General features: G+C 36.7%; 2 protein-coding genes across 3 annotated transcripts; one reads left to right on the top strand and one right to left on the bottom strand.

Annotated features, from left to right (window-relative positions):
* Positions 1 to 2,400: 2,400 nt before the first annotated feature.
* LOC126822390 (protein FAM50A) lies at positions 2,401 to 9,944 on the bottom strand. Of its 2 annotated transcripts, none has more exons than XM_050551286.2 (6): positions 9,862 to 9,944; positions 8,147 to 8,383; positions 7,915 to 8,054; positions 7,062 to 7,155; positions 5,813 to 5,882; positions 2,401 to 4,119 (listed from the first exon to the last, which is right to left on the bottom strand). In XM_050551286.2, exons 2-6 carry the CDS (start codon positions 8,337 to 8,339, stop codon positions 3,609 to 3,611), a joined length of 1,008 nt encoding a protein of 335 aa, XP_050407243.1. In that variant the 5' UTR covers positions 8,340 to 8,383; positions 9,862 to 9,944; the 3' UTR covers positions 2,401 to 3,608. The 2 variants fall into 2 exon arrangements, with proteins under 2 accessions (XP_050407243.1, XP_050407242.1); XM_050551285.2 differs by lacking the exon at positions 9,862 to 9,944 and adding an exon at positions 8,809 to 9,192.
* Positions 9,922 to 16,696, top strand: LOC126822386 (NADP-dependent oxidoreductase domain-containing protein 1). Its single transcript, XM_050551276.1, has 5 exons — positions 9,922 to 10,121; positions 10,684 to 10,883; positions 11,848 to 12,189; positions 14,133 to 14,337; positions 14,926 to 16,696. The coding sequence occupies exons 1-5, from the start codon at positions 9,922 to 9,924 to the stop codon at positions 15,071 to 15,073; spliced, it is 1,095 nt and encodes a 364-aa protein (XP_050407233.1). The 3' UTR covers positions 15,074 to 16,696.
* The last annotated feature ends 514 nt before the right edge of the window (positions 16,697 to 17,210 follow it).

Raw genomic sequence — 17,210 nt, 5'->3', positions numbered from 1 at the left:
GTTATTAGATTTAAAATTAGTAATTGCATATTTATTTTATTTATTAGATAAAGTGCCTTGGGACTTTATATTGGAGTTTAAGTAAGAAAACAGTTTAATTTTGTTTTCCATATAAATGTGATGTAATTAGTTTATTACCTAGCTAAGCTTTAATGTTTTTTTTAGTAGTTTTAGAGAAAATGAAATGAAATGGGAGTTCAACGTCCTGCTCTAGCGAGTTGATTATAGGCTCGTCTCGTCATAAATGTTTCAATATTAGTTTATATAACATTTGAAGCCAAAAGAAAGACCTGCAATAGGCAGATTTAGTCCTTACATAATGTATCTATAAACTTGACAATTGAAGATAAATGTAATTAAATATGAACATGTAAGTGGTTTTTTTTCTTGTACATTTAGCTATAGCCCCCCCCCCCCACTCCCCACCCCACCCCACTTTTTGTTTTAGAAAAAATTAACCAGTTCCTTTTAGAATTCAGAAAGTCTTTGTCAAAACATTAAATTGGTCACATCTCAACCCCCTCCCTTTATTATTATATTTAAAAATAATTATTCTACATTTTTCTCTCAAATATCTGAAAAATAAAGATAATTTGTGCTGTATTCTTTAGTGATTTGGTACTAGATCTATGACAAGTTCTGTATAAGGATTACTTATGTTTTTTTTGCAAATCTATGAAAAGTAATATGATTTGTGCTGTATTCTTTAGTGATTGGTACAAGATCTACGACACGTTGTGCCGTATCCGTTGGTGATGTGGTACAAGATCTATGATTGGTTGTTAGTGAGGATGCGTTCTGTATATGTTTGTATACTATGGTAGATTTAACGAGAACAGATTGTGAAATATTTAGGATGTAGATTGATAGTAGGTGTCTTCCATGTTAAAATTGTGTTCCTCAATAATTAATCTCTTACTAACTTCTTATGCTTTTTGTCTATAAAAGAAATAAATATTTTGCTGTCGATTTTGGTTCTGTCTTTTATTCACTCACTCTTAAAGATACATTATGGGAGATTAGATAAAAAGCTGACAGTTCTCACTATAATAGTTAAACACTAGATAATGTAAATGGAATGTGCTGAACGTTTAACAGCAGATCGGATTCAAATCCAGTGAAAATCGGACAGATAAGACATCGAGAGTCGATTATGGTCTTGTTTTGTTAATAAATGTCTTAATTAATAATTTATATAACATTCAGGCCTAAAGAAAGACCTACAATAGGCAGATTTAGCTCTTGCATAATGTATGTTTAATACAGACTTGGCAGCCACAGGGACTCAGTGAGTAAGGTGCAGGCTTGCTAACCTGGAGTTGCCAATGTTCAATCCCGACGTAGGTTGAGAAATTTACAGCTGTCCGGGAAAAATTTCCCCTGTAGCACACTGTATGGATTGCGCCCATCTTCATAAGCCCAGTCAGTTCAGAAAATTTGGAGCAGAACAGTAGGACATTAAACGTTAAACCCCATTTCATTTTACGTGGATGTATAATGTTGTCAACTTCGTCCATGCACAATATCTTCTGATAACTCCCTGGGTTTGAGTTCTTTTTCATCGGGGATTATTCATTGGGTCTACAGGTTGAGTTATTTTCAAATTTCGCAAGGATTCGGGTTAAAAAGGAAACCTGCCATCGGAATTCTGAATTGTTTGATTACATATTACCAAGTTACGCAGCAGTGTAGGACAGAGGGCCTGGCAAGGAACAGTGTCTAGTCCTTCAAATGGAATAAAAAAACTCAAATCCTGTATACAAGTTGCCATGGACGTTATAGAAACCTTGGCAATCATACTCCTCGCAGTGTTTCGTTTGAACGAAAGCAGATTCTGTTCCAAATTATGACTGGTCAATAGTCCGATCAACAACCAATACCTAACTGCATAACAATATTATTTGGCTTTAAACAGAGCTCCAGATATGTTTACATAAGGACTCATGAAATTTATTACGCCCAATTAACCAGTGCATAGCAGAATATTGCAGAAAAACTAATTGGGTGACAAACGAGGCTATCAAAACGGCTACAATGTAAACAATACTGCTTGGAGACGAACAATACTTTTGTCGTTTTTAATCACTGTCCAAAGTTTTAGGGAAGACCCCAGATTAAACAAAGGGCTGTCATGTTTCTGTACTTGGGATAGATTTAATAGAACAGGAAGAATAGACACACTCCTCAAAAGCTCAAGTATCAGATGTCAATCCAGCAATGGCCAGAGAGGGATTTCTCGGGCCATTATTTCCGGGATATGTTGGCAATTGGAATCTTATTTTATGAAAAGTACATGCTGTCTTGGCAAAATTTCCATCAGATTCTCCTGTGCTATACAATTCCCACCATTTCAAACTTTTATTTTTATATAAGAAAAAATATACATAAAGACTTGGGTCGTAATTGTACCAAATTGCAATCAATCTGGGAATATTTCGGGCTTTTATTATTCAACCAAGTCACATACATGCATGTATTGAAGATAATATCTTTCATATTTCATGTAATTAAAGATACATTATGGAAGATTAGATAAAGAGCTGTCAGTTCTCACTATAATAGTTAAAAACTAGATAATGTAAAGGGAATTTGCTGAAAATTTCAGTCAAATTGATCCACTCTGAACCGTGAATTTAGCGATTGAATTTTGGGCCTAGCCTCGATCATTATTACTAAAGTCGGTACAATAAAAAACATAGTCTCGATTATCCATTTTTTGATTTAATCATGAATGAGTGTTGAGCAGCAGATCGGATTATAATCCAGTAAATATCGCAAGCTAGCGATGACATCGAGAGTTGGTTAAGGTCCGGATAAGTTAATTGATGTCTAATTGCATATTTAGATAACATTTACTGGCAGATTTAGCTCTTGCATAATGCATGTTTAAGCCAAAATCAGTATAGAAAAAAATTGTGAACGCAGCTTCATTACAAATAACAATTTATTCAATATCCATCAACATTTATACTAATAAACAAATCCTGCATCCATTACATGTTCAGGGTGTAAGTTGATATTGAAAGATTTTAACTACAATGTTTATTTGTCTCCTTGTGTAAGAAGTGTCCATAAAAATAACCAGGGCAGATTGCTGAATCAAAATGCACGTCACCTACAGGACGAAACAAGTTTTACAATATAACATTTGTAAGAAGCGGATAACGCCAAAAACAAACTTGATCTGTACCTCAGAAATGAATGGTAGTGTACTAAATTTCATTTAACGATCTTAAATTTTAATTTGAAAAAAATCAGGAAAAATAAAAGAGACAGTCGAACAGACTGATGAAGACGAAATCTACAGTCCCCTCATGTTTTACAGGGGACAGTTTTTATCAATAGAAATGTCTGAAGCATCTCTCTAGCATAAAGCGTGGATCATAATCAATATATTTATCATATTCTGGTTTGTCACATTTTATATCATTAACATCAACTTTCAGATATACACCACAATTCAGTTTGTCATATCTTAACCCATATTAATTTCAACTTTTAAGATATGCAGCACAATTCAGTTTGCTACAAAACATCCCACATAAAGCACATCATTTTAGATATGCGACCCAATTTATGACTTTCTTTTCTTGAAACGGTCTCAATTTTCACTTGACAGTAATCTTAGCAGCGTTTTTATCAGAAATAGTGTAGCCTTCCCAACTCTTCTCTGGATCGTAAGGTTCCCATCGACTAGCAGGGAAAATATGTTTATTTCTTTCATACCAACTTCGTAAACACACTTTACCCGCGTGCGATTCATCCTTTTCGACTTTAGCATCATTCACCATTCTCACGTCATCATGGACGTCGAAATTAAACAACGAACCGCTTTTCCCACGAGCCTTGGTTACGATAAAGTCGTAAAATGAATAATGATGGGGTATGATGAGATCTTCTTTCACGTACATTAGTTGATCTACAGTGACGGATTTCAAGTCATTAAATTCTTTACGCAAACTTTCCAGACATTTTTGTAAGAATTGTTGCATGTTGTTGCCTTTCTTCATCCTAACCGTGCGTCTGTGTCCCGATCCATCCCAGTAACTGTAGGTGATATCGATTTCTTCTTTCTTTATTTGTTCCTGTTTTTCTTCCCATTCTTGACGTAGTTGTTCCCTGTAAAATATACAACAAGGTTAATACATAATTAATACATCATTATAACTATTACAATGCATAGTACTGTCTCCCGAGTCATGGTATCTTGGTGTGTATGATACTGGAACCACCCGTTTGGCTAAGACAATTCCTGCTGATTTTTCAGTCTGATGTAGGACAGGTGGCCTATCAAGGAAAAGCATCTACATGTAGTTATACGGCTGATATGAAAAACTGAGTCTGGTTTCCGCTTATCAGTGTTGCATCCCTGATGGCATAGCAAGGACGAGCATCTAGTTCCTCGGATGAGAGTAAAAAAAACTGAGGTCATGTGCATCTGTTAAGATCCATTAGCCTGATACGTGTAGAAAATCAAGACATTAAATTTCATTTCATTTCAGCTCAATCTCTACCGAAGTGCTTCAAAGTACTTTACATATAAGTAAATAATGTTAACAAAATATCTAAATAATAAAATTAATTAAAATAAAAAAAAAACAATGATAAACACAAAGCACATAACATACAACATAGTAAGAAGTAATTATTCATATACAACTTCACATAATATGTGAAGATTCTTCAACACAAAAATACTTTGGGGAGTGGAGGGGGAATTTAAGATATGGATTATTTATCAAATAAGCTTGGGAGAGAGAGAGAGAGAGAGAGAGAAATGGGGTTTAATGTCCACTCAACACAAACTAGGTCATTTCGGGACAAACATATGGTTTAATTTTTTTATTTCAATAATTCGCTTGCGCGTAGGGGTCTTTAGCAGTGGGAGGAAACCGGAGGACCCGGAGAAAACCCACGAGGTTGGACAGGCGACCCTACTCCTTGTCACGTACAACCCGGGATTCGAAACCCCGCCAGTTGACTCAATGACAGACCGTATGATACAACGCGCGCGTGCTAACCATTCGGCCATCAACACCCCCCCCCCCCCCAAATAAGCTTGGGGGGAACATTTTGCTGATTATTAAATTCCTGCTGCATGTAACTTCATGTTCAAATTAAAAATGTCTCTCCAAATAGATTTATGCAGTGTTCTAGACAGGGAATGCTTCTTATTCTAGCACACCTGTTACCACCTCTCCTTTCTTTATCACATGGCTCGCAATTTTATTTGAAATACATGTCAAAGTTCTGGTAAATAAATTTGAGTTTTCTGAAGACTAAAGGGGAATAACTCTTGTAATAGCATGATTATAGTCATAAGACATTTAGTGTCCAGTTGTTTAGATGGAACAAAATCTGAGGTCCTCTGTGTACACAATCTGATTAAAACACAGATCCTATTTCGTTTCATTTTTTTGCACAGTTGGAATTCGATATAAGAGTAGGCCGTAGTGCCGCTGTCTGGGCAAAATTTCCCTCATAGCACACTGTATGGCGTATGCCCGTCTTCATTAGCCCAGTTAGGAGCAGAACAGTAGGACGTTAAACCCCATTTCATTTCATTTCGTTTCGTTTTTTATAGTTCAAAATTTCGTTTTATAAGTCTTTACTACACTAGGATCTGAAAAGTTGTTATATAACCCACATACTGGTTGCACGGATTTTCGTACTATAGTTCAACCTGACATCGTGACCAGCCATACCATATGATAGAGCATGGGCGGGATAGTTCAGACAGTAGAAGCAACCATAGTCTATATCCGAAGGCCACCCAGCGTGAATTCAAAATATATAGAAATGAATTAGATACCTAAGTTTATTTTCCTCTTCATCTCGGTCTCTGTCCGGTAAAAAACTTGTATCTACTTCTGGATTCATACCTACAATATATAAATAATACATAAACTATCTCATGTTATGAGAGGTCACTCCGGTTAAAGGGTCAGTCACAACAATTCCCTTGAGTGGCAGCTGAATACAGATTTTACTGTACATACCATTATTAATTAAAGTGATATGATTTGATAAAGATGGTACCAACAAATATGTATAAAATATAAACAATACACAATGAACAGTCCATTAGCTGATTACACTATTTTGCCGATAGCTTTTTTTTAGAATTTCGAATTTCGTCTAATGGTTTGGATTGTTCGAATTGGTTTTATTTTATTTATGTATAATAAAATATTATATTTCTGTACAATATGTACACCGTGCGTGTTTAATAATATAACATCAACTTTGTGGTAATAATAAAAATGTACATTTATGATTGCTTTCACTCCATATTGCATGCTCTGAAAATAGCTAATCCTGATAATACGTAACAAACAAATGAGTTTTGAGTTTGGATTTAAACACAGCTAATGTTTGAGAACTCTGTATCTCCAATGGTAAGTTACTCCACAGATGTGGACCACGGACACTAAAGGTTTTATCCCCATAGGATTTCAGTTTATCTTGCGGCACAACCAATGAGGAATTATTTTGTGAGCGAAGTGATTGATTTGGTTGATACAACTAAATGAGATCAGTTGACACATATAAACCAATGTTAGAATCTTGAACCTTATCCGGGCATCTATGGGTAACCGATGTAATGATTTTAAGATGGGAGTCAAGGGAGAGGAATTTTTTTGAGTTTTACACACAGATTTTGGGGAATTCCAATAAAAGCACTGTTGCAGTAATCAAGTCTCGAGAATACCAAGGAACGCACAAGCAACTAACAGTCCTCAACTGTCAATAGGTGGTAATGGTAATAATCATATAGCTGTAATAGTAAGTGCAGGGGGACTGCACCACACATAATTTACACAAAAACAAATATATGGACAAGACATAATACGCAGAAATCACAAACAGACGCACAATTCAAATAAAGTGCATGGATCCTGGGGCTAGCCGTAAGCGCCCACTGCGCGGTACAGTTCCGGGTCTGTAGTGACACAAACTTCACTCAAATTTGAAAACAATCAGGAATAAAACCCAGAGAAACCATAGTGTAAAACAAGTCAAAGATGGTTATATATCTAATATTATTAAAACAAACTAACCAAGCCGTTTTTTCTTGTTGGGTATTTCAATTTCCATTTCTTCATCTTCTTCTTCCTCGTCGTCACCTTCAGCATCAAATGATAATAATGTGATCTACAATAATCAAAACAAGAAAACTCAGTCATCAATCTTCCATGTTTACCAAAAACTAAGTCAATTCTGTTTCTATGGAAACACAAAAATGATTAAATCTGAATTAGCTAAAGGCACAACTACTTGAATAGGTAGATGTGTGTACCAGGCAACAAAACATATGCCCACCCACAGCAGGTAAGTCGTACAAGCAGTCCACAAGGGTTGTCACATATTTTTTTTATTGTATCAACCTGTTAAGTTATTATTCAGATATTTTTGACTTCTAGTTCTGCCCCATGCTAACACTTTGGTGTCTCGAGCTCTCACCAGGTTTTTGTGATGTGATCAAGGGCTATAACTCTGGCAGTAATTATTGGAAATTGTTGACAATCATTAGGGACCTTGTTCTCGTGTCCTTCAACCGTATGGTTTTCAGTCAAACTTTTGTCTCTAGAGCATCCACAAGATTTTTCAAAGTGACAAGGGCCATAACTCTGGGGGCAACGAATAAAAACTCAACTCTGCTCAAAAGATCTGGAAAAGTTGTTTTATTACTGGAGTTCTAGTTGAAGTGAGGGATTAGCCAATAAAGCGGTCTGTTACGAGGAGTGGCGTTTGATGCACGGAACTGTAGGTAAACTATGTCATAGGGTCAAAAGCCAATCATACGACCACTGACATGACGGTCAGATCGTCATGTAGTGTAGGCCATCGAAATTATAAAAAAACGAAATGAAATATAGATCTGTATTTTAATCAGATTGGTTCATATCTTACCTTTTTTTGTTCTTTTCTCTTTCTATCTTCTTTCTCTTTTTCAACTAATTTAGCTTGAGCATTTTTTTTGGCCATTTGTTTCTCTCGTTCTTTAATTACACTTTCTTGTTTAGCTTTCATTTCATCTAAAGTTACTAAACCTGAAAACAGAGAGAACAAAATGGGGTTTAATGTCCACTCAACAAACTAGGTCATTTCGGGACTTACTGATGGTAACTGATTGCTATCTTACCTACAGTACTGGATTTTAATGTCTGTTCAACAGCATCATAATGTGCTGCAAATTTTTTATCAATACTTCCGACCTTTAATTCATCTTCTATTTTCTTCTTTCTCATCTCCAACTGATCCTGTTCTTTCTGTCGTTTCTTGATCAGATTCATTGCTCTTCCTCCTTCTGAGGCTGCTCCCTTGTAATGTGTCATTTTCAAAGTTTAATTTATTCTAAATAACTCTTCAATTGATAATTCTGAAAAAAAAATAAAATGTAATAGAATTTGTATTCACCCTTTTTTTTATTGTATCCTGGATCACAAATGAAATGAAATGGGGTTTAATGTATAACTGTTCTGCTCTTGACTTGACTAATGAAGACAGGCATATGCCATCCATACAGAATGCTATAAGAAACATTTTGCTGAGACAGTGGCGCTATGGCCTATACCGAATTCAAACTACCAAGGAATGTGTACATGGGACCACAGCTTTTTGTCCCATCCAAACAACTAGGATATTTGATTATCATTAGGACCTCCATCAATAATAGAACCAGAATAGTAAGTAAATTGACTTTGTTATTTCTGATGCCACATTGACTCTCCAATATGGATGCATAATTTATTATCGATCCACCCATGACCTGTGATCAATTAGAACTCAGCTGATTTAAACAACCTGAATCAATTTTGTTTCATCTTCTTTCTTATGCTGTGCAACATCATTTCATTTGTAAACATAATTCTGGAAATTTCTAAGACATACAAGGGAGGCAACTCCATTTAAACTCCACACTCCAATCAATCAAATTACTTCATTGTGATCTGAGAAATCCTCATTTTAATAACACTGTAGCCTTGATTGTCATCGTTACCAATGTTAATCATCAATAGTCAATGAACCGCAGATCGGATTCAAATCTGTTGAAAATCGGGCTCATCAGGTCGAACCCATCAAATGGCATTGAGATTTGATTATGTTATTAAATATCTAGTTTATATAACATTTAAGGCATAAAGAAACACCTGCAATAGGCAGATTTAGCTCTTGCATAATGTATGTAGGCCTACATGTTTAAATATGATATCATGTAGGCCTACCTCCTAAAGTCACCTTTTCCCACTAACATAGGGGGTACTCGATTCAACATTCCGGAATTGAAATCTCTCAATCACAAAAATAGTGACAAGCGACTGAAAAGGCAGACTCCGGACTACAACGCATGTGTTGACTAAATAAGTAAATATCTCAACCAACTATGCAGCTTAAACATATTTGTTGTGTTTAATTATGTCACGATTCTACACACACCACCTCCGTATTCGGGACTGACAGAACTGTGACAGGACTGAATTCCGCGTTACTCAATTGCAATTCTGTCAAATCAGGACGTTATGGACTGTGAATCGACCATCCCCATATAATATATGGTAAGATCTCTACTGTTGTCAGATAGATCATGGATGTCATAATGCTCTTCTGACTGTAGCCATATATAACACAGGGTCTCAAAACAAAGCAGAAATTAAATTCTTGCAAACAAAGCAGTGCGGGGAATGGTAGGCCTATCAATTATCTAAGATATATGGTTGCTTTCAGTCATAATTAAATACTCTTGATGACAATTAATTATCATTAGATATTTCTTATGTGGCTGGATATGTGGTTAATGAGTGCAGGACTGATATAAAAAGTAATAGGAAACATGAAATAATTTTCATGTTTACTTACAATCGGAAGTTATTGTCGGAAGTTAAGTTGACGCATGCGTCATTTATCGTAGAAACAAAGATGGCGATGATACAACGTCTTAACAACACGTCTTCTGACAGTTCTTATGATATTACAAGACGTTTACCATCTTTACAGTTTGAAAGTGCTTTAACGGATGAAGAAAAAGAACTTTTATCACTTAGATCCAGGTCGCACGCGATAACTGTATCAATATGCGCACATTCCATATATTTAGCCGATATTTTGAGCGAAGTCAGGTGCGTTTTTTTTTTTTTGCACTTCATTAACCCGTTAAGCGTGACGTTTTTAAAACGTTAACTACCCATTGTGTAATTAATTTGACGAAGTGACGAAGAACTATGTACTATGTTCTAAGAATAGGTTGCTGAAAATACCTCCAAGGTGTTATATTACGCCCTACACACAGTGAGTGGCAGTTGTCCAGGACGTCATATAACCTCAACGGGTTAATTCTAATTTTGAGGGTTAGAATGGATGGCCGAATGGTTAGCGTGTTGTATCATAAGGTCTGTCATTGAGTCAACTGGCATAGTTTAGATTCCCCGGTTGTATGTGACAAGGAGTAGGGTCGCTTGTCCCACCTCGTGGGTTTTTTTCCCCGGATCCTCCAGTTTTGTCCCACTGTTAAAGACCTCTGACACAACCTCCCACTACAACTGTTCAGATCTTCATGTAGTAGAGGCAATTGGAAGTATTAAAAAACAAAACAAAATATATATTTGTATTGTAATTTGATTGAAAGTTCAATCCTGCCATGTCTCATTTATGTGCTAATGTCTCTTTTATTTCAATTTTTAGGCAATTGAGAGCTCAACTGCAAAGTACTTCAAGAAAAACTGCGATGATTTTACATGATATCAATGAAACAAAAGACAGTGTTAAAGTTGGTATATTGGGTGGCGGAAGATTAGGAAGTCAGATTGCTCATTGTTTGATTACGTTCGGTCGAATGAATCTACAAAACTTACAAATATCAACTAGAAGACCTGAAACATTAGGTAACTCTAATTGGTTTCTCATGACATTTATGTCGGTTAGTTCATAAAACGTTTTGAATCGACTCTTAAATACTATTGTCAATAATGTTACTGGATAATAATTATGGTTCCATAAATGAGTCGTAGTTGTTACATGTACCTTGATGTCTGACAGCTGGACGTAAACAAGAAAACAGAACTCACCCTTTGTACTGGGCGTACAAAATATATCTCTGTTTATGATAATGATGCCAGTTGGCTGCCCCTTGGTTAAGGGGGCGGCGGTCATGGTGACTAAGTGGGTCAGATACTGGCTCGCTAGCCTGGAGGTCGGGTGTTCGATCCCTGTATTGACTGAGAAAGTTGATCCTGATTTCCCGGCGTGGTCCCCCCTTGTCAGTGATGCAGGACGAATCGTCATTCAGAAGGGATGAAAAACCATTGGCATGCACATAAAAGATCCCTTGATAGTAGGAATTTGATATAAGAGTAGGCTGTAGTGCTGCTGTCTGGGCAAAATTTCCTTCATAGCACACTGTATGGCGTATGCCCGTCTTCATTAGCCCAGTTCAGAGGAGAACATTTTGGCTGCTCCTATTGTGGCCACTACAGTGCTTTCAGCTTGGGTTAAAAGGGTTAAACCTAAAAAAGTAAAATGAAACATGTTCTGCTATGACGGGACTGTATGAAGACGGGCATACAGTATTCTATGAGGGTCGTTTTACACCGGACCTCCGGTTTTCATCCCATCCTAACGACTATACGTTTTAACATGATTGCAATTAGGTGGTTTCGGTATGAGGACATTTCGTACCACTTGCCATTATAAGATTTTACTCATGTGACAAGGCCAATTGATGTAGAGGTATTCAATTTTGTCAAATTCGTTCTGATGTGCAGTTTCTTTTTTACGGAATAGGAATAGTAAGGATTGATTCTGCTTTCGATTTTTATTTTATGTATGTTCCTAACAATCTTCTTTCAGAATATTTACAGCATAAAGGAGTTGATTGTTACTATGGCAACAAGAGATTAGTGTCATCTGTAGATCTGTTGTATATCTGTGTTCTTCCGTCTCAGTTACCAGGAATCGCAGATGAAATTAAAGGATATTTATCACCCTCGACTGTGGTTTATTGTCCGTCCTCTAGTATGCCGTTAAAAAAACTCAAACAACTTTTACGAACAAGCAATATTCTCAAATCAGAGTTTCATTGGACAGAAGAAAGCAGTCGTAATGAATGGGATTATAACGTAAATATAAAAACGTCGCTTGAAAAACGAGATGTGGTTAATATGACAAATCCAATCTTTCAAAATAGACCAGGTAAGCAATTTGTGAGATTTTATGTGTTAATAACATTTTTTATGGAGTTTTGTTTTAATTGGGCCATCTCAGACAATTATAGTAGGTTTGATTCATATTCTTGTTAACTCTCCCATTACTTATCACCCTAGTCACCAGTTTCACAAGTCTGTTTCTACAGTGGATAAGTAAGTAAGACACTGGCTTGATAACCAGGAGGTTGCGGGTTCGCAGTTCTTCAGGATTTTCCAGTGTGGTTTCCCCTTGTCAGTGGTGCAAGACGGAGGGCCGGACAGGACAGCTGTTAAGTTTTTCGGATGGAACGGAAATCTGAGGTCCCATGTACATATTGGCGTGCATGTAAAGAACCCTTGGCAGTTGGAATTCGATATAAGAGTAGGCCATAGTGATGCTGTCCGGACAAAATTTCCCTTATTTATAGCACACTGTATGGCGTAAGCCCATCTTCATTAGCCCAGTTGGAGCACAACAGTAGGACGTTAAACCCCATTTCATTTCTATTTTTACTACCAATAGTCAAACATGTTTTTGAAACCCCTACACCTATAGAATGATGATAAGCCGTCCAGTTGAGATGAAGCATAATTGAATGAATCCTTCTAAAGTGCAGTGCAGTGTACATGTAGTTCCTTCAGGTACAGTCTCTGACTGGATGCTGTTTGCTAGCCGTTCCTATCCTCTGTTCTTAGGCTTCCAAAATAGCCTTAGAACAGAGGTGGGAAAGAACAGTGTTTTCATATTGCAGCTATATACTATAGGGACAGATACATGTACATGTATAAATGGCCAGCAAACATACCGATTCGACCAGAGACTATTCCTAAAGGAACTAAGTTCAATTTAGCGGTATTGAAAACATATTGCAGCATTCTAGAATCGAAAAAAGTCAAATCAAAATATCAAAACTGTAAATACAAGCCAGTTCTTGACGAGTCAGTAATCTTCATTGTTAAATTAATGAATAATGAAAACTGAAATGTTATGGTCAACAATGTTGTAGAAGTTCTTGGTCTATACATTTTATATTTCATACATTTGTTTTTATGTGTAACAATCTGAATAAAATACAGATCTATATTTCGTTTCGTTGTTTTATACTTTTGATGGCCTACACCACATGAAGATCTGAGCGGTTGTACTGGAAGGTCGCGTGAGGGGTCATACTAGTGGCTTTTGACCCTATGACGTTATACATTGATTAATCAATCAGCATTGATGTTTCTAGTGGTTCTGTGCATCACACAGCAAGAGTTTGCCATAACAGACTGTTTCATTGGCTAATCCTTCACTTCAACTAAGACGCCAGTAATATAACAAGTTTTCAAGATCCTTGTGCAGTAAAGACAAGTAAAATGAAATTCTGAATTATAAAAAGTAAAAGGATCGGTGTTATGCAAGAGCTAAATCTGCCTATCGCCGGTCTTTCTTTAGGCCTGAAATTTTATCTAAATTATTAATTAGACATTTATTGCCATGAAAAGACATTGATCAACTCTCGATGCCATCTTACATGTCAGATCGTCACTGGATATGAATCCGATCTGCTCAACGCTCATTGATGATTAAATCCATAAATAAATAATCGAGACTACGTTTTTTTATCGTAGCGACTTTAGTAATGATGACCGAGGCTAGGTCTAAAATTCTATTGCCAATATCTAGGTTCAGAGTGGATCAATTTGACTAAAATTGTCAGCATATTCCCTTTACATTATCTAGTTTTTAACTATTATAGTGAGAACTGCCAGTTCTTTATCTAATGGTCCATAATGTATCTTTAATAAGTAATTTAACAGAAGTTACCAATGATAGTGAAGAATAAAGACCTGTTTGGTCTTCCATACACTATTGGTTTGAACATGCTGAAATTTGGGATACCGTACTTACATTTGAATAATAATATGGATCAATTTATATTAACAATTTCTCTCTTTGTTTTTTAGATAATGTGGTATTTTGTAACCCGAGATTAGCGGAGATGATGGTGTGTGCTTGCGTAAATATGTCGTCTGTTGTTGGTTTAACAACCAGTGAAATGTTAGAATGTGTAAATATGGTGATACTAGAAGAATCTGACAGAAATCAGTTAGCAGACAATGTTAGGTTAACCGCAGCTGATTTTGGTTTCAGTAATTTGGATCCTTCTGAGTAAGTTTTTAACATGTGTTGATGGTGGGATAATGGGTGATGGGTTGTCTGGCTGATTGAGGATTCAGTTCATGTAATGGCTTACGGGAAGTCTTGTCTCCATGCACTAGATAACACATGAAACAACGACCGCGAGTTTTACAACATCTAGATGGTGCTAGACTGGTCTGCAATTTCTGGTTCCCTTCGATATCGGAAGGTACATGTACTAACTTCATCAATTGTGGCCCGTGATTGTACAAAAAATTACGCTTTTAGCTTGTGGACACTCTAGAGGTCACAATTTTTATCAAATTTTCATGAAACTTAAAATTTATGTGTGTAACCCAAAGATCTAGGTTCCTTTCGAAATTTGTGTGTCACCTCTTGGATTATGTTCTCTGTCCATCTCTTGCAAAATGTGGGCATATCTTTCATGGCAACCGTTTGTTAACTATCATAGCGAGAACTGTCAGCTCTTTAATCTTAACTAATGCACGTGCATGCTGTATCATAAGGCCTGTCATTGAGTCAACTGGTGTGGTTTCGAATCCCCAGTTGTACCCTTTAAACATGATTTGGTTAATTTTGATTTTTATAATCTTTCAGGTTATCCCGTAGAATAGATTTACCATCAATAGAAGATAAACAGACAAAACTACAGAAGAAGATGGCTCTACCAGAATTTATAGAAATATTTAAAAAACGATACTCATGTGTCTTTGAGGAATTACATCATTTAATTGCTCATGGTTAAAATTATGCCCCCAAAACCCCTTAAGCCATACAAAAAAAATATACTGGCTCTCTGATGCGGGTGGGTGGTTGTTACTTTTTGTCTTTTTTCAAAAAGATTCCCCGGTTGTACGTGACAAGGAGTAGGGTCGCCTGTCCAACCTTGTGGGTATCCGGTTTTGTCCCACTGCTAAATAAAGACCCCTACGTTCAAGTGAATTTTTGAAATAAAACTGAACCATATGTTAGTCCCGAAATGACCTAGTTTGTGTCGAGTGGACGTTAAACTCCATTTCTCTCTTTCAAAAGATCACTCTGAGATTCAAGGCACTATATTTATCTAATTATGTTGTACAGTTGTGTAGTTGATAAATGATCCAACGCCACATCTCTGGGTTCATTCCAATTTTTATATATTACATCTGGGGTAAAATGTTTATGTGCAGAAATTGTCTTTTTATAAGCCCACATTTTCATTAAAGTATATACATGTAACAGGGCCTATCAATTGTTGTGAACCCTCTAGGGGTCAAAATTTTTATTCGATATCTCTGTTTTTTTTTATATATGTGCATATCGGACTGTAACTTCCTGGATTATGGCCCCTGATTGTACAAAAAAATTACATATTTTATTCCTAGCTTGTTCTCTGCCCATCTGTTGCAAAATGTGGGCGTATCTTGAATGGCAACTGCTTGTTATAATGATGAATCTTTGAACACATATCAACCTGTTTAGTTGTTGAGTCATCTACCAATTAGAAACTCCTATGATTTTATAGTTTTTGTGTTACCATGGAAACAAATTTCACTCAGTTTTTGGAATACATTTGAATGTTGTTAGTTTTTATACATATTTAGTATAATATGGAAATTTTGAAAAGAAATATGTGATAACAGAAATATTAACAGACATTAGGTTCACCTGTGCCCTTTGGTATGTCCAACTTTTATTTTCTAGTCAGATCTATTACCAGCCCAGATGTTGATACTGATATATGTTAGTCCCAAATAATCTGGTTTGTGTTGAGTGGACAGCATTAATTTCTCTTGCACTCCCACTCTCCCTCTCTCTTGCATCCGCCTCCCTCTCTCTTGCACCCCCTCCCTTTCTCTTGCACCCTCCTCCCTCTCTCTTGCACCCTCCTCCCTGCACCCCCCTCCCTTCCTCTTGCACCACCTCTCTCCCCCCATCACCTCTTTTCCTCTCTCTTAAAACAAATGGCCTCTTGGCCCCCATTCCATCCTTGCTGTTAAGTATTGTTTGTGTTAAGTGGTCAGCATACCCCCTCCCCCCTCTCTATCTTGCCCCCACCATCAGCTCTCAAAACTAATGGACTCTGGGCCCCCATTCCACCCTTGCCGTTATGCCTGGTTTGTGTTGAGTGGTCAGTCATCTTTCTCCTCCTCTCTCCCTCCTCCTCTTGCTTGCCCCACCTCCACCACCTCTCTCCCTATCTCTCTCAGAACTAATGGACTCTGTGTCTGTGTGAATTATAATGAATATATTGATCTGCTGTAATGTGATATGAGATATTGAATATTATCTCAACTAGGTTTATTTTGTTATAAATTATCTAACTGTGATATTTATTAATAATGTTTAAATTATCATTGATTGAATAAGAAATATCCATTGCAATTTATCTTGATATAATTTGTGTAACTGAAATAGGGACTAGGATCTGGTCAATTTATTTTTTTGCTTTGTCACTGTTACCAGCACCTTATGGTTGAAAGCTGCGCGCTGTATTAAAAGGTCTGTCGTTGAGTCAACTGGCATGGGTTTGATTCAACTGTTGTACGTGACAAGGAGAAGGATTGCCTGTCCATCCTTGTGGATTTCCTCTGGGTCCTCCCACTGCTAAAGACCCCTGCGCGCAAGCGAATTATTGAAATAAAATGGAACCCTATGTTAGTCCCAATATGACCTAGTTTGTGTCGAGTGGAAGTGAAACCCTATTTCTCTCTCGCTTATGGTTAAAAGCACTTTGCCCTCTTTTTCTGTGGGACCTGCAGTGGCTTAGTGACTAAGAAGCTATCTTGCTAACCAGGGGGTGTAAAATTCGCTTCGGGTGTTGGCTGATGCACTGTTACCAGCAGCACTGAAAATTTTTTTACTCTCCCCTGTCCAACTTTTTTAAATGTAAAGACTCTCTC

The sequence above is a fragment of the Patella vulgata genome, chromosome 5 (assembly GCF_932274485.2).
Source record: "Patella vulgata chromosome 5, xgPatVulg1.2, whole genome shotgun sequence".
Taxonomy (NCBI): domain Eukaryota; kingdom Metazoa; phylum Mollusca; class Gastropoda; family Patellidae; genus Patella; species Patella vulgata.
This window is presented reverse-complemented; position numbering and strand designations above follow the sequence as displayed.